Raw genomic sequence first — 27,603 nt, 5'->3', positions numbered from 1 at the left:
CGCCTGGCATGCACTTGTACTGTTTATTCATTAACATGAAACCAGATCAAAACCCATAGCTGTGGCAATACTTACCGATCTCTGTTTTGGGGTAGCATGGATAAAGAAGTCCAGAAAGACTTTATGCACCAACGAATGCTTTATCACAGCCTCCCTGTAAGATGAAAAGGGGGAAAACAAACAGAAGTCTGTACTTACATAATACCATGACATGGAACTGCATGTGCAGAGAATTGTAACGGAAGTTATAGATACATCTGCATTGCATCCAGAGCAGGCTAGTTGTCAAGCCAGAGAACCAATCTGTGCACAGGACCTGGCTGCGTTCTTATGTGTCTCCTTGGCTCTCTCTCAGGCAGGGAGTCCGTGGCTCTCCAGATGTTGGCAGACCACAAGTCCCATCCGCCCCAACCCAATGGTCAATGGTCAGAGATCATGGGATTTGGGGGCCATCAACCTCTAGAGGGTCCCTGTTTTCCCACTCCTGCTTTAAGGAGAGAGAGACCCAAAAGGCAAGAAGAAGCACTGGGGACTGATTTTGTTTTTGAAGAGCCTTCGGCATTCCCACATTAAATAAGTCATCTTGGAAAGATCTGCTGGGCTTTCACCAGCTTAAGTGTTTACATTCAAAATGGAACCGTTTCAAAGTTATCTCAAGAGACGTTAAAAGGGATGAGAACAAACTTTTAAGAGAAGCGCTCCGCAGTTGGCTGCGATACGCCTCACACTAAATTGTTGCCCTTACTTTTGCGCCATTGGAGTCAGGATCTGTTTCATTTCATCCAGAATGGCCTCCCGCTTCTCAGGCTGAGCCTTCAACACTTCCTCTAAAGTTGGGTGTTCTGATGACTGAAATTAAGAAAAGCCGCTACGCTGAATTTTAATGACATTAAAGAGCCAAAAGCACAATGAAGAATCTTCAGTATAAAGCAAGTCTGCCACTGTATCTTGACACTGTGACCTCATTAGACTCAGTTGAGAGGATCCGTACAGACACAGCACCTCTAATAAGCCAATGACTTCCCTGTGACGGACCTCAGATGACCTGTGAAGGACGGTCCAGCTGGCACCTACTATTTAACCTTTCAAGATGGAACTGAAGTCTCCAGAAAGGTCTAGACAAAAGGCATTTTGTACCTAGTTATCAGCGAAGGAAATTTTATGAACAGCCTGAACTGCACGCCATTTCCAAGGATACATTTGCGAGAGTTTATCTTGCAGCCTGTGTTGATGCAAGCAGCTCCACCTTGTCTTATTGACATACTAGAAGTCCTGATGAAACATAATGACAGGCTGGAGAGAAAGCAAGGTGTATAAAACTATGCGACTAAAGGGTGAAACACACACACAGGTGTCAAATGCTCTGCCTGCCTATTTTAATACTGTAATTGGGACAAAAAGAAGGGAAATGCACTAATTCATTATATTTGTGTATTCATCCAGCCTCACTTTTGACCTTTTTGATCCATCCAGTTTTACCTATACAGAGGAGAATACTTTTTTATAATAAAAAGAGGTGCAAATAAGGGAGAACTGCCCCATTATTATTTTGTTCAAGTGGGCTCTGCAAAGATCCATCCTAACTGGGTACAACCTTTTTTGGTTCTGAAGAAATATGAGACGCTCTTGCCTTATTGTGGCCTCTCAGTTCCAGCACAGAGACTTTGACTCATTCAGATGGTCAAACCTACGATATCCCAATTCACAGCAATGCAGGGGCTGGCTTCCTACTCACACATCCCCAACAGAACCAGGGCAGCTGTGCCTGAAACTGAACTGATAGAGGAGCCGGCGGTTGCAACTGAGTGCCTATCAGAACCACAAATCAGGTAGTGAAGAAATCCGACTTCTCTGCAAGCAGGTTAAGGATAACAGTGGAATTTGCAAAGGAGTCCTATTAAAAAGGCTGAAGTAGCTCCTATTCATGCACAGCTTTTAAAAGGGTTAAAACAGCAGGTATAGCTGCTTCTAAAATTCACTTTGAGCTACCATTTCCAAAAGAAGGCAGTTTCTAATTAGTGTGCAAAGTGGAACTCCTGTTAATTGGTCTCTCATTAAAGATATCCACAATGTGTGATCTGTGAGTCTTTAAGAGAACATGATGCAGCACATAATGAAAGGAGAATTCAAGTAATAGCATATTAATATTCATGGCTTCAAAGCTTTTAAAAGAACTTCATTAAGCTTAATTTTTTAATAGGAATTGGAATGGCTCTATCCAGATTTTCAAACATGAAAATTCCTAATAAATCCACTCCCTTTCAAATGTAAGCTAATGATTACTTTTTAAATCCTTAAAAATGGCAATGGGGGGCATGGAACTAGACCATTTCAAACTGAAGTCAAAAGTCAAATGTTGTATAGCAAATTCAACTGTAAGACTTCTTTATACTGTACCTGAATGATCAATAATTGCAAACCAATCAACTTAAACAATGCTCTCCAGGGATCTCTAAATTCTGCAGGAATCAAATACCTATTTTTGTCTTTAAAGCCTTTGCATTCAGAGTTTCACACCAGACAAATTAAAACATAGCGGCAGGTCTTTCAAGTTGGCCTCTGTCATTTAAGCAGAACCAACTTCTCTTAATAAAGTCAACCCCCAGAGAAGGGACCAAGTAAACATGTGTTCAGATGCCAATACATTTTTGAAACAGCTAACTTAGATCTATGCATCAGGTTGCTATGTATCCCTGTTTTAATGAAGCTATCAAGATGTTAACTAGAACCATGGGAATGGCAGGTTTGCTTATAAACAGAATTCCTAGTTTTCATAGTGGCGAAGTCAGTATTCCCAAGACCACCTATTCATGGTGTAGATCAGACAGATATCCTTTAGCCCCAAGTATGCTCTGCTCTGCTCTAGTGAAGGACTTCAAAGATAGGAAGGAAATTCTGTCGGGGCGAGACACAAACAGCACTGACTGCATGTACAGAGGGGCCCACCTTCAGAGCTCCAGCTCTGGAAATAAAACAGCAGTACAGTGGTATTTTCCTGCCAACCTAGCAGTTCGAAAGCACAAAAGTGCAAGTAGATAAATAGGTACCGCTCCGGCGGGAAGGTAAACGGCGTTTCCGTGCACTGCTCTGGTTCGCCAGAAGCGGCTTAGTCATGCTGGCCACATGACCTGGAAGCTGTACGCCGGCTCGCTCGGCCAGTAAAGCGAGATGAACGCCGCAACCCCAGAGTCGGCCACGACTGGACCTAATGGTCAGGGGTCCCTTTACCTTTACCGTGGTACCTCGGGTTAAGAACTTAATTTGTTCTGAAGGTCCATTCTTAACCTGGAACTGTTCTTAACCTGAAGCACCACTTTAGCTAATGGGGCCTCCCGCTGCCGCCGCTGCGCGATTTCTGTTCTCATCCTGAAGCAAAGTTCTTAACCCTGGGTACTATTTCTGGGTTAGCGGAGTCTGTAACCTGAAGTGTCTGTAACCCGAGGTACCACTGTATTTCCTTTCCCATTGGCCACCCTTCCTTTTCTCTTCCACGGCACACTGTATCTAAAATCTAAAAACAATACTGTGGGGGAAAGCTGCCAAAAAGTTGCCTCGATACACCACCTTGTAGACCTGGAATGTGTTCCCATACAGCTCCTCAGTCAGCATGTTCCTCTGCTCCAAAATGGCTTTGTCGTTGTAGGCGTACTCCACCACAGCCGACGCTTCCGCATGGCGCAGCATCTTCCTGACCTCGCCTTTAAAGCTTTTGATTATCTCTGCAATTTGTGGCTTCGTTCTGTTTCAGGAATAAACACAGATAGCGGCTCAAAAGTTGGAAAAGAAAAGCGGACCAAAGACTTTGAGCAATCACTTATTAAACACAACTGATTTTTTATTCTTTTTCAACGGTGGGGAGAAAAGAAAGACTCTGATCCAAACTTTTGCCGCCACTAGCAAGGGGACTGAGCTGTCAGAAGGAGCGGCAACTTTTGCCACCTTCCTCTTCCTTTGGGGGACCCTGTGGAATAGTGCTGGGAGCCTGTGTGGTGTAGTGGTTAAGAGCGGTGGACTTGTAATCTGGTGAACTGGGTTCGATTCCCTGCTCCTCCACATGCAGCTGCTGGGTGACCTTGGGCTAGTCACACTTCTCTGAAGTCTCTCAGCCCCACTCACCTCACAGAGTGTTTGTTGTGGGGGAGGAAAGAAAAGGAGATTGTTAGCTGCTTTGAGACTCCTTAGGGTAGTGATAAAGCGGGATATCAAATCCAAACTCTTCTTCTTCTTCTGCAGGGAGAGGGATGAAGCAGCAGCCGTTGCCTTCCCTTCCTGCGACAGCCGGGTCCCTCTGCTGGATCAGAAGCCTTCTGTGAACTGGAAGAGCCATTCCGTTCATGGAAGGCAGTCTGGATCCAGCCCACGTTTTATCTCCGTGTGTGAGTGTCTTATGTGTATTAATATACATAGTTTCATAGGAGAGAGAGACGTCAGCAGCAGGCCAATAACTGAGTGACAGTTTGGCTCTGCTTGGTAGCCAACCCTAGTTTTTGGTTGCTTGGTACAAATCCTGCCCCTCTTCCAGGGCTTCCTGGAACTTGCACCAAACTTCAGGGAGAAGTAGTGTCTCATGCCCTGAGCTAAGTTATAGAGGTATTTGACTCCTGTAAAATTTGGAAAGATATAGCACAACTGTGACAATCTATGTTGGAAATGTAAAGAAAAGGAAGGAACCTTTTATCACATGTGGTGGACCTGTCCCAAGGTGAAAGACTCCTGGGAAAAGATTTATAATGAATTGAAAAAAATGTTGAAATATACCTTTATAATGAAACCAGAGACCTTCTTGGAATAACAGGTTTGGAATTGCCCAAGAAAGATGTTAAATTATTTTTGTATGCCACAACTGCTGCTCGTATTTTGTTAGCTAAAAAGTGGAAAAGCCAAGAATTACCAACGATAGAAGAATGGCAGATGAAGATGATGGATTTTTCGGAGCTAGCCGACCTAACCGGAAGAGTCCACGACCAGAAGGAGGAGAAGTCTCAGGAAGAGTGGATTAAATTTAATGATTACTTAGTTAAATATGTTAAGTTAAATTAACTGAAAACAGCTTGCAGATACTTAATTGGCTCAGGATTTTATTTATGTTAAGGGATGAATTAATATGTTTAATTTCATAATGTGACGATTTAAGGATGTTAATGTTTAAATTAAATTTTATAAGAACTGCGATTTGGAAAACCGTTAAAAGGATATGCAATGAAATTCAACCAAGGGGAAGCGAGGAAGTCACTTAACAATGCTAATCAGTGTAATTTTCAATTAGGCTATGATTTATGTTTGTTTGTCTTATGTGTGTTTGTTTGTTTACAATGTTGTGAAAACCAATAAAAAAAATTGGAAAGAAAAAGAAGTTGCCTACAAATGACATGGCATGACTTTTTAACATATGATGATGCTATGAGCTGCTTTAGAGTCACATATCCAAGTCATATCAACCAAAGTGTCATTTTTCAGATGTGGGACAGACATCAGTAGTATCCAGTGACTAGGAAGAGATGAAACCAATTTCTTTGTCTTTTGGAGCCAGAGAACTTTAGACACACAAGCATTTCCCAGAGCAGTGCCATGATCTCAGTGGGATCATCATAGGGGAGGAGTGGTTTTCAATAACGTTCCCTTCACATCGCGTTCTGCCAATGCCCATTTCATCTTTTTGACATCAGGGCGGCACAAGAGAGTAAGCTGAGCAAGGATCTGAAGCCAAGCACCACAGTCCAGCTCCCTCATTCTCTCCTTTACACTCTGTTCTCTGGCTTGACTTCCCTCAGAAGTGGAGAGAAGTGTAGAAAAGGAAAAACTTACCCATAGGCAAGAAGCTTCTTCACAATATTTCTGGAATACTTGGCTTTGCTTAGTTCGGTGAAACTATCTGTGGGATAAGAAACCACCATAAGAAGCTGTAAACACCAAGAGCTCTGAAGGCAAGCCATTTGTTTCTGGAAACTGTACCTTTCAGTTCTTCGAATACTTCTTGCCTTTGCTCTGCATTGCCAAACTGAATGTAGCACTGGATGACGCGGGTCGAATCGTGAGCAAACGCCATCTGTGGGGGATAAACGGTTCCTTTGAGATGAATCATTCCCCCTAAGTCATTTAGGCAGCATTGCATTTCAACAGATATATCTCCACTGTTGGTTTTAACAAAATTCCTAAAAGTTGTCTGCAGCTAACTGGGGCTGCCAAAACATAATACAAAGAAATGAACCGTATGAGTGTGCTGGCATTAGACAAGTAAACAAACTAAACCAATGGGGGGGGGGGAATGCCCCTGTACTTTTTACCGTTCCAGCATTTGGCATTTCAAGGGCTCCTAAAGGTAAAGGTACCCCTGACCATTAGGTCCAGTCATGACCGACTCTGGGGTTGCTGCACTTATCTCGCTTTATTGGCCAAGGGAGCCGGCGAACAGCTTCCGGGTCATGTGGCCAGCATGACTAAGCAGAGCAGTGCACGGAAACGCCGTTTACCTTCCCGCCGGAGTGGCACCTATTTATCTACTTGCACTTTGATGTGCTTTCGAACTGCTAGGTTGGCAGGAGCAGGGACCGAGTAACAGGAGCTCACCCCGTTGCGGGGATTCGAACCGCCGACCTTCTGATTGGCACGTCCTAGGCTCTGTGGTTTAACCCACAGCACCACCCACGTCCCTACAACCAAGGGCTCCTACAACCTGCATTATTATTATTATAGATACGTAACAGAAACACTTGCAACACATTTCCTTACAAGGTGCACCAGGCATCATGGGATCCGATTCTGGAGGGTTATTCCGGCGGGGGGGGGGGGGTGCTACTGTGTTGTTTTGTTTTGCTTTGTGTTTTTATATTGTGATTTTATCCTGTGAACCGCCCTGAGACCTGCAGGCATAGGGCAGTATACAAATTTAATAAATAAAAATAATACATTGATGATGATGATGGTAAAACAGGTGAAGCATTCCAGTACAAGACAATACAATGAATTGGATCCAGAGAATGGGATATAGTGGTACCTCGGGTTACAGACGCTTCAGGTTACAGACTCCGCTAACCCAGAAAAATTACCTCAGGTTAAGAACTTTGCTTCAGGATGAGAACAGAAATCGTGCTTTGGCGGCACGGCGGCAGCAAGAGGCCCCATTAGCTAAAGTGGTGCTTCAGGTTAAGAACAGTTTCAGGTTAAGAACACACCTCCAGAATGAATTAAGTACTTAACCCGAGGTACCACTGTATTCCTGCTTCCTCTTCCTGCTGCTTGCACCTGCTGAAAAGCTGTGTCCTGGGCTTGGGGACCTTTGAGATACTTGGCAGGTGATGCAACAGGTAGATGAACTGTTAGGATGACCCTTGGGCCTGGGAACAGACATTCCACTTGCCCCCCCCACCAGCCCCCATCATATGGAGGGGCAGCAGAACCAGACATGCCCTTTCCCCGTCATTACAACACCCCAACAAGTCCAGCCATTTGAGAGTCTTGTTTCACTGTATTCTGCTGTCCTGCTTACATTTTTTATTTTCCCACGAAGCAGCTCTTGGAGTTCACTCAACATCTTTTCCCGCTTCTCCTTCTCACATTTTTTCCTACAAAAACAAGAAAATCTTAAGACAATGCAACAACTATTATTATTATTCTTGAAACAGTAACTGAATTATCTTGTACTTTAAGAAGTTAATTGGCATCTAATGTTGGAAGACTAACATGTTAAATTGCTGTCCAGAAGCAACTCAGAGCAGCGTAACAGATTACAGTATTTGCTTCTTGTCCGTTCCAAAGCTCATCCCCTTACTACAATCAAAAACTTTTTCTTTGGGGAGGCGGGGAATGCCTCCACACAAATATGGCAGGTAAGAGGTTTGGTGCCCAACTTCATTAAGGACACAGCGCTGTATACCTTCCACTGGGAACTCTAATGACAAGAGCACCTACCCTTTTAGTGAAACACAGCATAGATTCAAAGAATTGTAGAGTTGGGAGGGACCCCTAGGGTCATCTAGTCCAACTCCCTATACTGCATGACAAGATCCTTGCCACTTTGGTAGCAGAGTGGATCAGCAGCATGATCAGTGCAACGGATGGCTGAGGGGGGAGAGGAGAGCTCTCACAACCACCGGGTAAAGCAGATTAGGTGAAGAGATTGCCACTTGCCCAAGGCCATTTAATGAGTTAAGACTGAGCAGAGATTCGACACCACACTTTTAAAGCAAAACCACTTGAACAGGCATGGCTTCTGCCCAATGAATTCTGGGAGCTGTAGCTTGTTAAGGGTGCTGGGCATTGCCACGAGACCCTTATTCTCCTCTCCCAGAGTTATAATTCCCAGGGTTCTCTGGGAAGAGGGACGGGTTGTCAAACCAATTTGAGAACTACAGATTAGCTGGTGGGGAGCCATGGCTGTTTAAAGCAGCATCATAGCACTGCAAAAACAAGGTGTGGAGGCGGCCTGGGGTTCTACACTCAAGCCAAACACTTCACAGCAGGTGACAAACACTGCAGAGTGCTCAACTCGCAGGTAGCCTCTTTGTCCAAAGGTTCTTTTGTAATATGTAATCCTTTATGCATGCTTTAATGAAGGACACATATTCATCTAGTTATGATTTTATTTTTTTAATGAACCTAAAACACTGACGTACAGCCTCAGTTTTATAATCCACACAGACAACTGAAGCAATAAACCATGTCTGTGTGTGCATTATACTGAAGTCTAAGGCAGGACAAACTTTCTTCCTTCGTGAGAAGGAAAAACGAGTACAGTGTTAAGTTCAGGAACATGCAGCGCAAGTCGTTCTTACTGCCTCAGAGATTCCCAAATCTGCTTTCCCTTAAGCACCACATCATAGTTGGCTTTGTCATTCAGCTGTCGGCTCTGCTTCAGCTCCTTCTTCTTCTTCTTGATGTCGTCCCATTTAGGCTTCTTAGGCGCCGACCCTGATGACAAATATGCATTCATTTTGTAGCATACTTTAAGACGCATCAAACGTCACACAAGTTAATTAAAAAATAGTGCCAACTGTTGGATGCAGACTGCTCTGCTCATGGGATCCTCTCCGACAGAAATACCATATTTTTCCCTCTATAACACGCAGATTTTTTCTCCTAAAAAGTAAGGGGAAATGTCTGTGCGTGTTATTGAGCGAATGTGTGGTCCCTGGAGCCGAGAGGTGCGAGTGAAGGCAAAAATCAGGCAAATATCAATCCTCCGGAGAAGGGAAGCCTTGAAAAGAGGAAGCTGCTGCTTTCCTGCATTCTGCCTCAGGGTCTTACTGCCCACCTGCTTCTGTTTGTTACTGTGTTTGCTCAAACGGAACAAAGAGCAGAGAAAACCCCTCCCCTCCAGGCAAGCAGAGGGGAAAGCAGAGCGTCCTTCCTTCTAATTCCTCTCGTGCTCCGGTGCTGCAACATGCAGGTGGGGGGGGGGGGGAGAGAGAGAGAGCTGGCTGGCTTGGGTGGGTGCGTGGGGGGAACTTTTGCCTTCCTTTCCTCCCTCCGGTAAAATCCCTCTCCTGCATTCTCAGCCAGCTGCTTCTCCGCACACCCCTCTCGGTGCTTCTTGTCTCTTCACTTTTTCCTTCCCTCCCCACTTAAAACGTGGTTACAAAGCACGGATCCACATGGATCCTCAGGATCTTTGCATAGGGTCACCCCAAATTCACCATCAGATCACATAGCATGTCCATGGCTACAGCCTGCACCAAAAAAATCACGCACCCACTGTTGCCTGGGGCTGCAATGGTGCAAAAACGTGGTTACAAAGCACAGATCCACATGGATTCTCAGGATCTTTGCATTGGGCTACCCCAAACTCACCGTCAAATCACATGTCTGTGGCCACAGCATGAAGCACAAAAACGATACATCCACTGTTTCATTCAGAATTTTTTTTCTTGTTTTCCTCCTCTAAAAACTATGTGCGTGTTATGGTCAGGTGCGTGTTATCGAGCGAAAAATACGGTACTTCCCTAATCAATTTTTGTCAGCTGTGCCTTTGTTTAAAATTCCAAGAATGTCAGTCTGGAGGAAAGAACCAACTTTTTAAAACTGTTACAGCTTATTCTGAAACAGCAGCTTGTTCATTTACATGATACCAAGTTGAGCCACGGATACATATAGCCCAGTAGAGTAGACTCAGACAAAGGCTCTCTAGTGACTCTCCACCTTTCCTTAATCTCCAAATGCCAAAGGTTGAACTAGCAACCATTTCCATACAAAACGCCTGCTCTTTATCATGGAGCTCTGACCCATTTTTATCCTGATATTACAGGTGTGGGTTTTGCCCAAGGCAAGCTCTGAAAACTCATGACTAAAATCTGAACCTCAGGCTCATAACTCATGCTCCTAACCATCCATCCTTGCTACATTTACAATGGCAAGTGTGCTGCCGTCAACCTTGGGAGACAAAATCGTGACTGGTTGGGTATTATTCCAGGAGTTGTGTGGCTGTTGCTGCACCTTTCCTCACTCCCATGTTAGGAGGAAAGCTTGGGATGGTTTGGCTGCTGTGTTGTTGAGGCACAAAGAAGATACAAGCCAAGCAGCAGCCAAACTGTCTAGTTCCCTGCAAGAAAGTCAGGCGGGGCCCGTCCTGGGGCCAAGCTAGGAGGGGGTGGGAACTACCAGTTAGCGTTAGAAACTCAGATATATAAGCTAGGTGCCAAATGGCTCCCTAAATCAAGGTTATAGCCACCCAAAAGGAATGTCTAGTTGCCATTTGGGGGCAAGACGGCTCTAAAGTCTTATTTTTCAAAGGATGGACTGACTGTGATTGATTCTCAGTTAAACAGCTGGCTAGTTGAGATGACAACCTTGAGCAGCGTTAAGAGCTTGGAGAACCTAAAGAACAAAAGTCACGTGATCCAGGGACAGTCCACATATATATCGGCCTATTCCAACATATTTTTCATAACGGTGACTGCTCCTGTTCAGGCAGCACAGAAAAAGCAGTTTGATTTCTGAAATTCCTTCTGCAGATAACATATAACTGATAGAATTCTACAGGATGTGTTGTTAGTGTGTGAAAACAGGTCAGATCCAATGATCCCCACATGGTGGAGACGTCAGGCACCATCCTGGCGCCCAGGCATCTTCACTTGGTTGCAAGTGGACAATAGCCAGGTGCAAAATGTGCCTGGCTAATTTGAACGCTGGGCGGGACCTAGGAACCACAGCATAGCACTGTGGGGCCCTGCTTCAAACCACTGTCTCAGCTCTAAATGCAAGTTTTGGGCAGAGATGAATCTACAGCATGCAGGCTGGTCACAATTCACACATTCTTTAAAAGAAAACATTCATCATTAAGATGTAAACTACTTATAGCTCATCATCTGTATAGGTACCCGAGTGGATTGGAACACTTAAATTTAAAAAAATCACGCAATACAAAGTGATAAAACCATAAAAACACCTCAAATAGGAACAACTAAAGCTAAACCAACTAGATAAAATACTCAAAAGCCTGAGCAAATAAGACAGGTCTTGAACTGGCACACAAAAAATTGTCAACTTCTATGGGGATGGCATTCCACAAACAGGGCCAAGGGGAGAGAAGGCCCTCTCACATCATCAATAGGTTGTGGACAGTAGACGCCTTCAAATATCTTAAAAGCAGCAGATTCACTGAGACATTTATCTTTCTTTGATCAATATATCTTTAAACAAACCCAAGTATTATTCTCACCTCCTTCTTTATCATCTTGAAGTTTGCGCTTCCTGGTAATTTTTTCTGATGGTTGTTTACTCTTGAATTGTTTCACTCCAGTTTTACCAGGCTTTTTGTTTCCTCTCTCAAATTTCTTACGTTTAAATTTCGGCTTGCCATCTTCACCACTTTTTCTATTTAATTTGGTTGGAAGACCAGTATCTATTTCAAGTTTTCAAAAGAGATAATTTCACAAAATCAACAACAGATCAGTTTGTATTCAATATGTATTATATTCTTCTCAGTCCAACTTTGAAATTTCAATTCAGGGAGGATAAATGGAAGAGCAAAAGGCAACATGGGACAAAAACCTTAAGATGGAAAACGCATAATGTACTTGTATATTTTGTAAAAAAATAAAATAAAATTACTTTTTTGGTAGAAACCGCTTGATTATTAGATTAGTTTTTATCTAACAATCCCTACCATTCGGCGGACTTACATACAGTACATAGCATACAGCTAATATGACAGAACTTTTTTCCAGCGGATATATTTTGAGTTACCCTTTATCCCTGCCACCGGTGTGCTTAAAGCAGAATTATATGCTAAAGTACAGGGAAGTGTTGTGGGCAACTTCACATCAAACAGTCTTCCACTTTGTTTGTAACAGTGATGTTAAAACAGTTATATGAAACATGTGGCTTGTCACTTCCTGGGGGTAGGGAACTGTATTGATTCTATACATTCATACCTTAATTTAATAAATAAAAAGTGCCTACATGATTTTTAAAAAAACAAAACAAAACACAGTCTTCCACTTTCCAAGTCAGGTTTCTTCATATAATTATGGTGACTAGAAAATGGCCCACCCTCTGTGAGAACGAATTCAAATTCCACACTGTCTATTCATCATGAGAAACGTAGAATACATAACAGGATACATTATTTAACGGGAACAGAATTTGGATCAAGTGGACATACTGCCATGCTGGAAAGAAAACAGCAAACAAAAACGCTGTCACTACTTCTGCTAAGGTGAAGAAAGGATTTTTAAAAAATAAAATCAGAGGGACTACAAATTGTGCTGTTCTATTATTATTATAGGGACGCGGGTGGTGCCTCAGCGCCTAGGGCTTGCCGATCGAAAGGTCGGCGGTTCGAATCCCCGCGGCAGGGTGCACTCCCATCGCTCGGTCCCAGCGCCTGCCAACCTAGCAGTTCGAAAGCACCCCCGGGTGCAAGTAGATAAATAGGGACCGCTTACTGGCGAGAAGGTAAACAGCGTTTCCGTGTGCTGCGCTGGCTCACCAGATGCGGCTTTGTCACACTGGCCACGTGACCTGGAAGTGTCTCCGGACAGCGCTGCCCCCCCCTGGCCTCCTGAGTGAGGTGAGTCTATCAAGACTGGCCCGTACAGGCAGGGGTACCTTTACCTTTTATTATTATTATGGGATGTGGGTGGTGCTGTGGGTTAAACCACAGAGCCTAGGGCTTATTATTATTATTTGAATTTATCGACCAACCCCAGAGTTGGCCACGACTGGACCTAATGGTCTGGGATCCCTTTACCTTATTATTATTATTTATTGAATTTATCTACTAACCCCAGAGTCGGCCACGACTGGACCTAATGGTCAGGGGTCCCTTTACCTTTACCCCCACTATACCCGGAGGTCTGAAGGCGGTTCACAGAATTATTTCTGTATGTGTTAAATTTGTCTTGCACTTTTCCACCAGATGGTACACAAAGCAATAATAATAAAGCCTCGGCAAGATCTCGACCAGCGACCTCCAACTCCCAGCAAGAATTCTTCTCTTCCCCAGACCCGGGCGATGCGAGGGAGGGGAGGGGCCCATAAAACACACCCACGCCCCCCCAACCCCTTTGCCTTCGCCCTCGGAGGGGAGGCCCGTTTCCCGCCTCACCCTCCTCGGCCTTCCTGGCCAGCTTCTTCTTCCCGGGGCCTCTTCCTCCTCCGCCTGCGGGTCCCCTCCGTCGGCGCTTGGCTTCCATGGGAGGGAAAACTCGCTTCCTCGCTCTGCCCCACGTGCCACCCTCCCGGCGAAGTCTCCAGCCGCACTTCCGCTCTCTACCCCAGCTCCTTCCGGCGGAAGCTCGCTCCCATTGGACGCAAGGGCCTCGCGAGAAGCCGCGTGGCGGGACACATCTGTTGGCACTTCCGCTTCTCGTTGGAACGCCGGCGGGGTGGTCGGCAGGGGGCGCCTTCCGCCACTCTCCCGGTCTCCAAAGGGGAAGCGGAAGTGACGGCCGCGGCTTCGGCGAGGCCTATAGACGTAGAAAGGATACAGAGTGACATGCGCGCGCTCGTCTTTTTGGCTTTCCTCTTTGAGCGGCCGCGTCCCTTTGCGCGCTCCCTCCGCGGGGAGTCTCCACTCGGGGCTGCGTGGCGGCGGCACGCTCAGGCGGCCGCGCTCGGAGCAATGTCTGCGCCTTCATCCCTATGCAGCTGAGCACAGGAGGGAGCCTCCTCGGGAGTAGGGAGCCTTCAGGGGAGAGAGAGGAAGCACCTCTCCTGCATAGCTGTCAACTTACAGATTTGAAAATAAGGGACCAGCAGCCTCGAAAATAAGGGATCGGCAGCCAAAATAAGGGGTTTTAGTCAACCAGCTGAAATACGAAGTTAAAAGGGACCAGATACAGTGGTACCTCAGGTTACATACGCTTCAGGTTACAGACTCCGCTAACCCAGAAATAGTACCTTGGGTTAAGAACTTTGCTTCAGGATGAGAACAGAAATCGTGCTCCGGCGGCGCAGCCACAGAAGGCCCCATTAGCTAAAGTGGTGCTTCAGGTTAAGAACAGTTTCAGGTTAAAAATGGATCTCCAGAACGAATTACGTACTTAACCCGAGGTACCACTCTAATTTGGGAGAGCAGCGCCGGTTTTTAGCCCTTCGTTTCCAGAGGTCGCTGCTCAAGACACCAGCTGATGAAACACTGCAATTAAATAACTACAAGCAGCAACCACTTTTCGCGCAAAACGAAGTCCAAGCTACGAAGATGCTGCTGCAGTTCCGGATCTTTTCTCTCGTGCTCCATCTGCAGCTCTCGGTTCCATCAGGCGGGGTGAGAGGAAGAGGAGGGGGTGGGAAATAGCGCCCGAAGTAAACCTGCAGATCAGACCATCTATGCTAATCTACCACTACAAATCTATGGGAGAAGCGCCTGCTTTCCGCCTCTATGCTTAGCCCTTGGAACACCTGCCTGTGCTTCCGCCTTCACCTCTTCTCTCTGAACTGCTTTCGCTATGGTTGCCCTCACTCTCCTCTCAAGGCTCCTCAGCAATTCATAGGCCCATCTCACCCGGGTCCTTCGGCGGCGCAGCCGCAGTATGGCCTAGCAGGAGCGGCGGCGACAGGCAGAGGGGAGGCCCCAGGCAGAGATGCTCAGTTTGGCGGCCGCGAGGGGGCCCGAGGCTCCCGCCAGTCCCGGCGGGAAGGGGCTCCCAGGGGCCAAGTCTGGTGACAGGAGGCCGGAGGGGGGCGGGCCGGGCTGCCAAGCAACACAGTTGGAGCCTCCCTCCTCCTTGGCTGGGAGGGAGAGGAGCTGCTTCCTTTGAAACCTGGGAAATTTAAGGGACAGCAGCGGGACACGGCGCTGGGATAATGGAGTTTCCCGCCAAATAAGGGACGGTTGACAGCTATGCTCTCCTGTCAGCCAAGAGCCTCCTCCCCTTCATCCCAAAGGGGGTGAAGAAGGGGTCTTTTTGGACTCCAACTCCCATCATCCCCTTTTGGCAGCCCCAGCAGTGAGAGAGGATGGGAGTTGTAGTCCAAAAAAAAAGAAAGACGAAGGCCAGCTGGGAGAAGCAGATGGGCCCCCAGGGGGCGCCCAGCCTCGGATCGTGGCCACGGAGCTCAAGCGGGAGCTCCCAGCCAGCAAGCATCAGGTCCTGCCTTTGCATCGGATCCAGATCCCGGGATCCACTGGCTCGTCTTTCAGGTGGTGCCAGGTGCTCTGTCGCTTCTGCCAGAGTCGAGGACGCCGCCTTCCCTTCTGCAAAGCGGGTCTTGATTGCATCTGAAATCTCCTCTGGCTGCATCCAGACGCCCCGTGCATTGAGAGTGCGTCCCTTCGTCCTCTCCTAGAATTTGTCATTAGGTTGAGGGTGCTGGGAATTGTAGCTCTGGGAGGGGTGAACTACAGTTGCCAGGGAGGAAGATCAATGTATTCAGCCTTTCTTTTCATTCTATTTAGATCCCAGCAGGAGCCATCCAAACAGAGGTGTGAAATAAACCATGACTAGAATTACCCAAGCTGGGGCATTAAGAGAAGGAGAAACTTGCCAGTTATTTGTACGTGTAAGCAAATATGGCTTATGTTAATGTAGGCTAATATCTGGACAATTAAAGCCACCTTCAGGTACAGGAAGATTCTCTTAAATGAAAAATGTGGTGGGAAATTATCCAAAATAAACTTCTTCTTCATTGCTCTTCGGTTCTGCAGATGGCATCATTGGTAGTCAACCTTTAGAACCCTTCATTTCTTAGTAAACACTTTATTTATTTATTTATTTATTTATTTATTTATTTATAAGAATAAAGCAACCCCAGGATTCAATTTATAAGCTTCTAAAATTCTTCTGCAGCCTTCTCTACAGTGGGAAGAGAAAAGAGGATTAGTGGATTACTCACTTTGCTGTGATTATGTGCAGCCCTCTAGTACATGGCTTAAAGGCACACACAAACACACCCCTTTGTGTTAATAGCACGCAGAACCAGCCAAGGCTGTAGCTGCATCAGACAAGGAAGACCCATGTACAGCAGACCTAGTTTTTAATGGTTTTTTTAAAAAAATTATCATTAAGCAGTTCAGCAAATGTGAGCCCTTGGGCAAGATTACACTAAAGACTAATGATTCCACATACTCCCTTTGCTGGCGGTGCAAAATATTGCCTGTTGTAGCTAGAAAAGTTTGCACACTTTTGTTCCTTAGCAGGACAATCGGGCTGAGATTTCTTCCTCTTCTGCTTCACTTCTTGCTTAATTTACAATTCACTGCAGATTTACACTCGACAAAACTAAAGAAAAAAAGGGCTTTCCCCCAGCTGTTTATGAATACTTCGTAGCAGTATCTATTTGAATCAGCAAGTCACTGTTGAAAGTACCCTACACATCTGCCAACCTAGCAGTTGGCAGGAGCTGGTACAGAGAAATGGGAGCTCACCCCGTTGTGGGGATTCAATCCGCCGACCTTCTGATCAGCAAGCCTTAGGCTCTGTGGTTTAGACAACAGCGCCACCCACGTCCCTTTATAGTGGTGTAGGAGAATGGAAAATAATCTTGATATATTTTAACATCTGTTTTTTTTATAATAGTTTTTTTATTGCTTTTTTTTCCAGGTTAAAAATACATCATCAATGACACAACAAAAGCGATTTTACAGAAAAAAGAAGAGATTATAGAAAGAAAGAAAAAACATTCACTTTTTCAAATCAATTTTCATAATCAACCGGACTTCCCCACGTCCTCCGTCCCCTGCTTTCTTTGCAATATAAATAAACAGCAAATTAATACCTTATTTTCAATGTTTTTGTGTTTTCATTTAGTTATATAATCTTACAATTTATACTTTTCTAAATCATAACTTAATTTAGTTTCATTAACCAATCTCAATACTGAAGCATGTTTTTCCCGAAAGCTTAGCAAATTCTCAACATTCATATAACTTATAATGTTTTTGTAAATAGTCCTTAAATTTTTTCCAGTCCTCTTCCACTGCCTCTTCTCCCAGATCTCGGATTCTGCCTGTCATTTCGGCTAATTCCATGTAGTCAATCAGCTGCGAATGCCATTCTTCCAGCGTGGGTAGCTCCTGTGCCTTCCAATATTTGGCTATAAGGATTCTTGCTGCTGTAGTTGCATATAAAAAGAAGGTTCTATCTTTTTTTAACACTCTCTGGCCCACAATGCCCAGGAGGAAGGCCTCTGGTTTCTTATGAAAGGTGTATTTAAACACCTTTTTCAACTCATTGTAAATCATTTCCCAAAAAGCCTTCACCCTCGGGCATGTCCACCAGAGGTGAAAAAATGTTCCTTCAGCCTCCTTACATTTCCAACATTTATTATCAGACAAATGATATATCTTGATATATTTTAACATCTGGCAACCAAGGTGCCCCTTTCAGTACATGAATCCACGAGCCTAAAAAGCTCGGGACACAAATTTTCACAGCCCTCTACTGGGTATGGAGCCCATTTTCCAGAAGTCATGCATTTAGCGTTAACTCTGGAAGTGTCAACTCGATTCTGACCAAATTAAGCCTCCCGATGTATCTTTTGCTCTAGGAAGGCTTAATTTGGTCTCTCAGTAAGTAACATTTAACGAGCTCCAAAGACTGGTTTTGATGTGAAAAGGCCATTACATGCTCCCCACATGTACAATTTCTGTTGTCGCAAAGGCTGCTTCAGCAAATGAAATGTTCCTGATAGGTGCCTAGAAACGTCACGGTGCAGGCTTTTAGGTGCCGAAAGCTCTTTCAGTAGTCATTATTTGCCATTTTGATAGTCATTTTGATTCTGTTTTGAGAGCAATGCTTTTATACTTGATGGTGTGAGAGAACGCCCAGGCAGAGTTCTTGAAAGGGCACCTTCATAACACACCCAGATGCGGCGGCTGGTTGTGCTTTCTCTTGCAGCGGTTCCATCTGTAGAGCTAAATATACTGTTTCAATCTTACCTAAAAGCTTTTGCAGGTTGCACTGAAATCAAAGTGCTATGGAAAGAATAACATGTTTGGGTGCCAAAAGCCTCCTTCACCCCATGCATTTAAAGTGCTCTTACGCCACTTTAACAACCACAGCTTCCCACAAAGAATCACGGGGACTTGAGTTTGAAAAGGGGGCTGACTCCCCAGGGACCCAGTTCCCAGCTGCCTTAACTGCAGCTGCCAGGATTGCACCAGAATGCTTGGCATTTATGGTACGGATATGACCCTGGTGTCTCTTTTCCAAAGGAAAAGGTGGCTCCCTTTTAAATACAGTGGTACCTCGGGTTAAGTACTTAATTTGTTCCGGAGGTCCGTTCTTAACCTGAAACTGTTCTTAACCTGAAGCACCACTTTAGCTAATGGGGCCTCCCGCTGCTGCCGCACTGCTGGAGCACAATTTCTGTTCTTATCCTGAAGCAAAGTTCTTAACCTGAAGCACTGTTTCTGGGTTAGCGGAGTCTGTAACCTGAAGCGTATGTACCCTGAAGCGTATGTAACCCGAGGTACCACTGTACACATTAGAAAAGGAAACCTCCTTTCTCAGAAGACTTTGAAGCACAGCACCGGCCGCATAGACTTGCGGCTCCCTTCGTACAATTAGCCAAATAATAAATGCAAATTGCATCATTTACTGAAGGTAAAAAAATGCAGCCCATCTGCTCTGGAGTTCATTATTCCGGGTCATTGCCTGTGGTGCTCACACTCCTGTTTTATGTCCCGGGATCTTTGTGATCGAAACTGTACCTGCAGTTTTTTGGGACACTTCATGCAGTTGCTGAATAGAGACAAAATGAGCTCACAGCAATGCTGTGTAACTGCCATGTGCACCACTGGGGAGGGCAATGCCCATGGTAACTTTGATAAGGAAAACACACACGGATGGGGGGGGGGTGGAGAGAGAGGTGGAATGTGGATCTATCCATACAAACACCCTTGTACCAAGGGGTGAACATTTACTAGTGGGGGGGGGGGAACACGCAGCAAATTTCCCAAATTCACTACCAGCCCCCGCTCTCCCCGTTTGCTCTCTCTTGGCACCTCCCTCTGGGTGTGGCAGCAGTCACACATCCTTCTGCAAAGAGATATTACTTTTAGAAAGCAACGGACTGCAAGAAGATCAAACCTCTCCATTCTGAAGGAAATCAGCCTTGAGTGCTCACTGGAAGGACAGATCGTGAAGCTGAGGCTCCAATACTTTGCCCACCTCATGAGAAGAGAAGACTCCCTGGAAAAGACCCTGGTGTTGGAAAAGATGGAGGGCACAAGGAGAAGGGGACGACAGAGGACGAGATCCTTGGACAGTGTTCTCAAAGCTACCAGCATGAGTTTGACCAAGCTGCGGGAGGCAGTGGAAGACAGGAGTGTCTGGCGTGCTCTGGTCCATGGGGTCACGAAGAGTCGGACACGACTAAACAACTAAACAACAACACCCCGCTGTCATTTGATGATGCTAATTCGGCATCAGATGTCACTACACAGCCAAACCTCCTTAGCCATGTTCTGATTCCAAATAAGAGGCTTTCCCCCAGTCTTCAGCTCCCCCACCTCAGAAGACGAGAGAACTTGGAGCAAGCCCAGTTCACACGCAGCCATGAAAGAATGTGACTCAAAAGGCAGGAGTGGGGAGCTTGTGGTCCTCCAGATGTTGGGCTCCAGGCTTCCTCCATCCTGGCTGCCATGGGAAGTGGTCAGGGGTAATGGGAATAGCAGTCCAGTAACACCTTCCCCTTCCCCTGCCCTGAGCTATTTGTGGCTTTAAAGGGGGAGGCCATCTGCTTGGATGGTGCTGGAACATGGAGTGGCAGGCAGTGTGCTTGCTCAAAACAGGTGAGATATTATGCATCCAAAGGGACACGGGTGGTGCTGTGGTCTAAACCACTGAGCCTCTTGGGCTTGTCAATCAGAAGGTCAGCAGTTTGAATCCTCGCGACGGGGTGAGCTCCTGTTGCTCGGTCCCAGCTCCTGCCAACCTAGCAGTTTGAAAGTACGACTAAAAAGTGCAAGTAGATAAATAGGTACTGCTCTGGCAGGAAGGTAAATGGCGTTTCCATGCGCTGCTCTGGTTTTGGTGTTCCGTTGCACCAGAAGTGGTTTAGTCCTGCTGGCCACATGACCCAGAAAAACTGTCTGTGGACAAATATCATTTCAACTTGGCCTGTAAAGCGAGATGAGCGTTGCAAACCCAGAGTCGTCTGTGACTGGACTTAACTGTCAGGGGTACTTTACCTTTACCTATAATGCATCCAAGCAGTGACGTGCGGTGAAATTTTTCATGGGGAAGTGTTAGGGCCAGAGGCGCCAGCTTTCAAGAGTGACATGGAGAGGGGAACATTGCAGGTGATACATCGCGACGACTTGCATGTGAGCATTGCACCTCCCTCCCTGAGCCAGGCAGAAGCTTCCCAGAATTTGGGACAGAGGCGCCAGGAGAACATTCAGGGGCCTTGCCTAGTCCCTCTAGCCCACTGATCTCACACCGCAACTACTAAGTAATTTAGACTCACAGGGCCTCAGAAGTTCTCAAGGGGGCAATTGTTCTACAAAAAATATTTGTATCCACCTCCTGGTGACCAAGTTGATTCATGGGTTAAAATATGTATTGGGGTGTGTGAAGCCATTATTGAGCCGATACTTTCATATAGATGAGTGATGCCGTGTTGACCCTATAGCCTAAGTGACCAACCACAGAGATACAGGACCAGTTTCCCCTTCAAAGCCAAGTTCTGAGGTTCACAGCTCACACTCTGAATGGGAGGAAATCTCAGAAGGGCATGTCAAACTTCACCCAAAGAAATTCATCTTACAAAAGGTTCCTATGTTATTATTCTGGCTATAAATGTCAAGACAGAACTTAAGATGGAGGAGCAAAAGTACTGTATTTTTCACTCTATGACACACTTTTTCCCCTTCAAAAATTAAGGGGAAATGTGTGTGTGTCTTATGGAGCGAATGCAGGCCCCTTGGCTTCAGCGATAGCAACGCGAAGCCTCCGAAGCGCAGAGGGAGAGCTCCCCTCGCGCTCCGGAGGCTTCGCATTGCTTTTGCTGAAGCCACCTGAAGCCCCCGGAGCACAGTGGGAACTCCCGCTGTGCTCCTGAGGCTTCAGGCAGCTATCCACAATCGTTCGAAGCACAGCAGGTGTTCCCGCTGCGCTCTGAAATTTGCAGATAGCTGCCTGAAACCTGGAGAGCGAGAGGGGTAGGTGCACACTGATCCCTCTTGCTCTCCAGGCTTCGCTTCACTGGAGAGGCGCTGCACAGTTTTCCCACTCTGCACAGCGCCCCTTCAGCGAAGCGGGAGGAGAAATGGAAGGGGCTCCGTTTCTCCTGCTGCTTCGCTGAAGGGGTGCAGAGAGGGGGAGAATTCCCCCCCCTGTTCTCCCCCTCCTATGGTCCGGTGCATCCTATAGAGCGAAAAATACGGTAGCTCAGCAAGGAATATGAAACGAAAGCTACAGCTTGGCTAGTTTCAGCTGCAGTCTTGCTCGCCTGTCTCCATTTTCAAAGCAATGAAGTCCGCAGCTGAGACGGCAAGTTCTGCATTGGATTGGAAAAAGCAACTATGGAGCTGTGTCCTAAGCAGATATAGATTTCACTAGATTGTGGATGAGATTGTAAATGAGGAGAGAACAGCGGAGCTCGTGGCGAAAGGGGAAGCAACATCAGCAGAACTTAAGACAAATTTATGGGCACCACTAAGAGTTGATATTAGGGGACGCGGGTGGCGCTGTGGGCTAAAGCCTCAGCGCCTAGGGCTTGCCGATCGAAAGGTCGGCGGTTCGAATCCCCGCGGCGGGGTGCGCTCCCGCTGCTCGGTCCCAGCGCCTGCCCACCTAGCAGTTCGAAAGCACCCCCGGGGGCAAGTAGATAAATAGGTACCGCTTACCAGCGGGAAGGTAAACGGCGTTCCGTGTGCGGCTCTGGCTCGCCAGAGCAGCGTTGTCACGCTGGCCACGTGACCCGGAAGTGTCTTCAGACAGCGCTGGCCCCCGGCCAATAGATGTGAGATGGGCGCACAAACCCCAGAGTCTGTCAAGACTGGCCCGTTTGGGCAGGGGTACCTTTACCTTTACCTTTAAGAGTTGATATTAACTGTGATAACTGAATAAATTTCCAGGTCCAGTCGCAGTATACTCCTGGACGCTAGTGGCTGGGGACCGGCTCTGAGCATTAGAGGGCCTAACTCTGAGCTTCCCAGAGGCATCTGGCTGGCTACCCTTTAGAAACAGGAGCGTGGACTGCATGGACCCATAGCTAGCTCCAGAAGGGCTGCTCTTGTTCTTCTTTCTCATGTGTACAAAGAGGTAGCATATAGTTGGTTCCTACAGAAATGTTTGCTACATAGCTCAGTTGGTTAGAGCATGGGGCTGATAAGGCCACGGTTGCAGGTTCGAATCCCATTATGGGATTGCATTGAGGGGTTGGACTAGAAGATCTTCAGGGTCTATGATTCCATGAATGCTTCAACAATCCCAAAACAATTTACACCAGCACAACTGCCTATAATGCAGTGTCAGTGTGTCCCTGCAAAACTTCATAGTTTGCATTATTATCCAGGAACATTGCAGTGGATCTGCTGACTCCAAGGCCTTTAATGATTGGCTAGGATTCCAATCCATATTGGAAAATGTGCATCTTGATCCAGCAAGGAGACTCTAATGTATAGGAAGGTTTCTGCATGGGGATCAGGAATTTGACTCTCTCTTTCTCCCTGGAGTTCCCCACCTCCTGGTGCTGTGATCCAGTTCCAATCACAACACACGCAATGCCCACCAGGTCATCTGCCCTGTCAGCCAGCCAGGATGCTGCCCATCACCCACCCAAAATAAACCAAAACCTCTCTTTCCTGCACAAATGATCAGCCATTTTAGAACTAACAACTGATCAGCAGACTAGCTGCAACCAGCCCCCTGTTACATGTCTTTCAGGGGCTGCTCAGAGAGGCTGCAGCCATGGCCAAGAATTCAAGCTCCCCAGAGTTAAGGCAGGCCAACAGACGAAGAACGATCTGCTACAGACTCCCAGAACAGTCCTAGGCAGATCCTAGGCAGAGATTAGGGAGAAAGAAGACAGGCTGTGTCTGACAGATGATGAATTATGGCTAGCTCTGGCAGCAATGAGCAACCTTCTCCCCATCTGCCACTGAAGAGCCAGTGGTGATTTTCATGCGCTCCAAATGTGGTAACACAAGGGGTGCAAATGTATTCGCTTCTCGGCACGTTCAGCGCTGCGTTTCCACTACAGGAGCCGGCTGGATCAAGTGGCACATAATTTAAAAGAGCAGGAAGTCTGTTGAGCCTCGCTGCTCAAAGCCAATTCATTGTTCCTCCTTTGTGTAGATTTCCTTTTTTTCTTTTTTGTGTGCTGAGTGCTGCTGTAAATAACCGCTGGCAGGGTCCCAGCACAGAGCACATAAGGGTCATAGTTAAACACCTGAGCCCAGGAGGGATACTTGCCATCCTGTTTCACGTGTGGAATTACAGTGGTACCTCGGGTTACATACGCTTCAGGTTACAGACGCTTCAGGTTACAGACTCCGCTAACCCAGAAAAATTACCTCAGGTTAAGAACTTTGCTTCAGGATGAGAACAGAAATCGTGCTCCAGCGGCGTGGCAGCAGCAGGAGGCCCCATTAGCTAAAGTGATGCTTCAGGTTAAGAACAGTTTCAGGTTAAGTACGGACCTCCGGAACGAATTAAGTACTTAACCTGAGGTACCACTGTAAAACAAAAAAGCAGAAGCCCAACTAAATCGCTGAGGTGAGGAGGCTGGAGCTGGCCTGTGTCTTGCCTTACACTTCCTATAATGACCCCGCACAAAAAGCAACACCACAACCTCATTGTATTTCGTATTTAAATTTTATTGGAAAGATTAAATGTACAATTGCTGCTGTGCTATCTACAGAAAGTAGGAACCATACAGAAGGATTGGCGGCAGAGTCGTCTGCTGTTGCCCTTCTTCAATGGGTTTGCCGAAAGAGGGTCACTGGCCGACAGACTCAAGACCGTTCAGGACTGCTTGAAAACAATGCAGGTTAGAGGAGACGTTGGTTGGGTGGTGAGCCTAGCGCCATATTGCTCTGAGGCGGAAAAGGTTCATTATTGGCCAGCTGAAAATAAGCTCCAGATCTTTAAATACCTCTTGCAAATACTGAAACATTGAGTATGAGCTTGGTGTATTGTCCGCAGTATTCCCATACATCCTATGTAGGTGTACAAACATGAGGTAGGCTTGGTTAAGAATATTCCTTAAGGGAGGGAAGGATGGGGGGGGGGGAGAAAAACAAGGAGCATCAGCCTTAGACAAACTGAAAAAAGGAAACCTCAGATACCAGCACTACCGTATTTTTCGCTCTATAGGATGCACTTTTTTCCCTCCAAAAATGAAGGGGAAATGTGTGTGCATCCTATGGAGTGAATGCAGGCTCTTTGGCTTCAGTGATACCAACGTGAAGCCTCCGAAGCACGGTGTGATGGCCTGGGATTCCGAGTCTGAGAGTGAACCGGAGGAATCCCAGCCTGCACAGGAGTCCCTGCCTCCAGGGCCAGCTGAACTGGGGCAAGGCCTAGATGCTGAGGAGCCTGCACCTGTGCCAGATCCTCAGGGGCAGGCACCAGGTGAGACCATTCTGGCCCCAGAGGTGCTGGAGGACTCAGTGGCTACAGGTGAGCTTCCCCCAGGGCCCAGTAACCCTTCGGCCTCTCCTGAACTGCAGAGGCTCAGGGCAGAGAGGCGAAGGGAACTGGTCTCTCCCAGGAGGACTGCTCGCCTTAAGGCCAGGAGAGGCGGGGCTCCTGGGGGCCGGGACCGCCCCCGGCCTTAGAAGAAGATAAAGGTCAGGCAGCTTGGTCCCAGGTTGCGGGAGCAACGTCGTTGTGGAGTACCTGCTTTACCCAGACCTAGATCTGCACTCCCAGTGTGCCTGTTCCTCGCCCGGCTTCCTGCTCCTGACTCTCCGGTGTTCCTGTTCCTCGCCTGGCTGCCCGCTGCTGACCCACCAGTGTTCCTGTTCCCCGCCTGGATCCCTGCTTCTGCTCCACCAGTGTTCCTGTTACCCGCCTGGCTTCCTGCTGCTGCCCTACCAGCGTTCCTGCTCCCCCGCCCGGCCCCCTGTTTCGGACCTCGCGTCTCATCTAGTGATCGTCTACCCTGCTAGTGACTCTGGACTGAACTTCGGATACGGTATTAGTACCTCCCCCCCCCCCGGGACCAGCACAGACGGAGAGAGTCCGCCCTCTGCGCTCCGGAGGCTTCGCATTGCTTTCGCTGAGGCCTGGAGCGCGAGAGGGGTCGGTGCGCACCGACCCCTCTCACTCTCCAGGCTTCAGGCAGCTATCCGCAAGCCTTAGGAGTGCAGCGGGAGTTTCCCCCGCTGCGAAGGCTTGCGGATTGCAGCCTGAAGCCCGGGGAGCGCAGCACCAACTCCCGCTGCGCTCCCCAGGCTTCAGGCAGCTATCCGCACACCGATCCCTCTTGCTCTCCAGGCTTCGCTTTGCTGGAGAGGCGCTGCACAGTTTTCCCTCTCTGCGCGGCGCCCCTTGAGCGAAGCAGGAGGAGAAATGGAAAGGGCTCCGTTTCTCCTGCCGCTTCGCTGAAGGGGCACTGAGCAGAGAGGGGGAGAATGTTTTTTTTTTCCTGTTCTCCCCCTCCTATGGTTGGATGCGTCCTATGGTCTGGTGCGTCCTATAGAGCGAAAAATACGGTATTTTGGTACCTCTGGAACAAAGGACAGCGTCATTCAAAGATGTGACCAACATTCCCCTCCTGAAGGCCAGGAGGAGACCAGATGGGGCGCTTCAGATGCTGCCGGCTGCAACTCCCAGCAGCCCTGACCCCTCGTCAGGCAAGAGAGGCGAGTGCGAGTTGCAGCCCAGTTTCCATTGATTTAAGTGGGGAGGATTTCCAAATAAATGCGCTCACCAAGAAAATACTGTTGGACGCAGTGAAAAATACTTCCAGGCAGGCATGTTTAAAGATTGGGGTGCCCAGCTTGGGGGGGGGGGAAAGGGTGTGTGTGAAATAGCACAAACATATTTTTATACAATTTGCATAAAATATTTCCTTTTGATATGTACAGTTAGGTTTCACAGAAGAAGGAACCTGCTTGGGATTCTCGCTTTCAACTTCTTGTGGGCTACTTGGTTTGGTAATCCTGGTTTTATTTCCAGCAGGTGCATATCGCAATCTAAGCATATCTACAAACAAAATATTTAAAGAATATGAGCTGTATGACATGTGCAGTATTTTTTTTTAAAGTTGTAAGAGTACCGAATACTGTAGCTCTTTCTATGCATTTTTATTGCATTAATTTCTGTTGATGGGAAAGTGGCTGTTTTTTAAGTTGCAGAACACTGTGAGGCACAATGGAATGGTGGAGAATTTTTCATCACTTATTTAACCATGTTCGTAAATGCAGCACATTAAATATTTTATATTTATATATAATAACAAATAAACTAAATATCGATGAATGTAATTTTTATTTCTTAATTATATTTAGTGGTAGTATGGCTGTATTGTTTTTTGTAACATAAAATCATTCAATAAAAATTATTTTAAAAAAGGAAAAATATTTTATATTTATATACAAAAGAGAACAGATAGGCATGTCCATGTCATCAATAGCCACTTAAAAGAACTGCAGTTCAATCATGTTTTTTATTCTGACCAGGTTGTTGTTGTTGGTACTCCGCCCATCTGACTGGGCTGCCCCAGCCACTCTGGGCAGCTTCCAACATTTCTGTGCAAAGATCTTTGCATACAATTTTGGCCTTATTTCAAATGCACTTCTTACCTCAGACCAAGACCAGCAAAACTCCAGTTTTAGCAATGCGATCTCAGAAGCTAAATACAGTGGTGCCCCGTAAGACGAATGCCTCGCAAGACGGAAAACTTGCTAGATGAAAGAGTTTTCCATTTTGGAGGTGCTTCGCAAAACAAATCTCCTATGGGCTTGCTTCGCAAGACGACAATGTCTTGCGAGTTCCTGCTGGTTTTTTCCCTTCCCCCCATTTTTCTAAGCCGCTAAGCCGCTTATCAGCTGATCCGATCAGCAGATAAGCCGCTAAAAGCCACTAAAAGCCGCTAATAGCGCTAATAGCGCTAATCCGTCAATGGGCTTGCTTCGCAAGACGAAAAAACCGCTAGACAAAGAGAATCACAGAACGGATTCTTTTCGTCTTGCGAGGCACCACTGTAACAAATTGGGAGGGGGCTGTGGGAGATGCAGAACACATAGGCTAGAACGTAGCATTCACT

At 46.7% G+C, this 27,603-nt stretch overlaps 2 protein-coding genes across 3 annotated transcripts in view; both read right to left on the bottom strand.

Annotated features, from left to right (window-relative positions):
• PUM3 (pumilio RNA binding family member 3) overlaps positions 1-13,725 on the bottom strand; it is a 31,498-nt gene extending 17,773 nt beyond the window's left edge. Inside the window, exons 1-9 of the mRNA XM_082204876.1 lie at positions 13,544-13,725; positions 11,654-11,836; positions 8,772-8,907; positions 7,487-7,562; positions 5,953-6,046; positions 5,806-5,872; positions 3,565-3,739; positions 746-849; positions 76-154 (exon numbers count right to left, since the gene is read on the bottom strand). Coding sequence (XP_082061002.1) covers positions 76-154; positions 746-849; positions 3,565-3,739; positions 5,806-5,872; positions 5,953-6,046; positions 7,487-7,562; positions 8,772-8,907; positions 11,654-11,836; positions 13,544-13,631 — 1,002 coding nt within the window. The 5' untranslated portion in view covers positions 13,632-13,725. The remainder of the gene's footprint in view (positions 1-75; positions 155-745; positions 850-3,564; positions 3,740-5,805; positions 5,873-5,952; positions 6,047-7,486; positions 7,563-8,771; positions 8,908-11,653; positions 11,837-13,543) is intronic.
• Positions 13,726-26,007: 12,282 nt separating this feature from the next.
• The window catches only part of LOC309521893 (histone-arginine methyltransferase CARM1-like), a gene marked incomplete at its 3' end in the record, with an annotated part of 59,176 nt that continues 57,580 nt past the window's right edge, over positions 26,008-27,603 (bottom strand). For both annotated transcript variants that reach the window (XM_082205012.1, XM_082205014.1), the window contains exon 13: positions 26,008-26,540. In XM_082205012.1, coding sequence (XP_082061138.1) covers positions 26,531-26,540 — 10 coding nt within the window. The remainder of the gene's footprint in view (positions 26,541-27,603) is intronic.

Source organism: Podarcis vaucheri (assembly GCF_965113315.1).
Source record: "Podarcis vaucheri genome assembly, chromosome: 17".
NCBI classification, from domain to species: Eukaryota; Metazoa; Chordata; class Lepidosauria; order Squamata; family Lacertidae; genus Podarcis; species Podarcis vaucheri.
The sequence above is the reverse complement of the archived record's forward strand: the minus strand, read 5'-3'. Positions and strand labels throughout refer to the sequence as shown.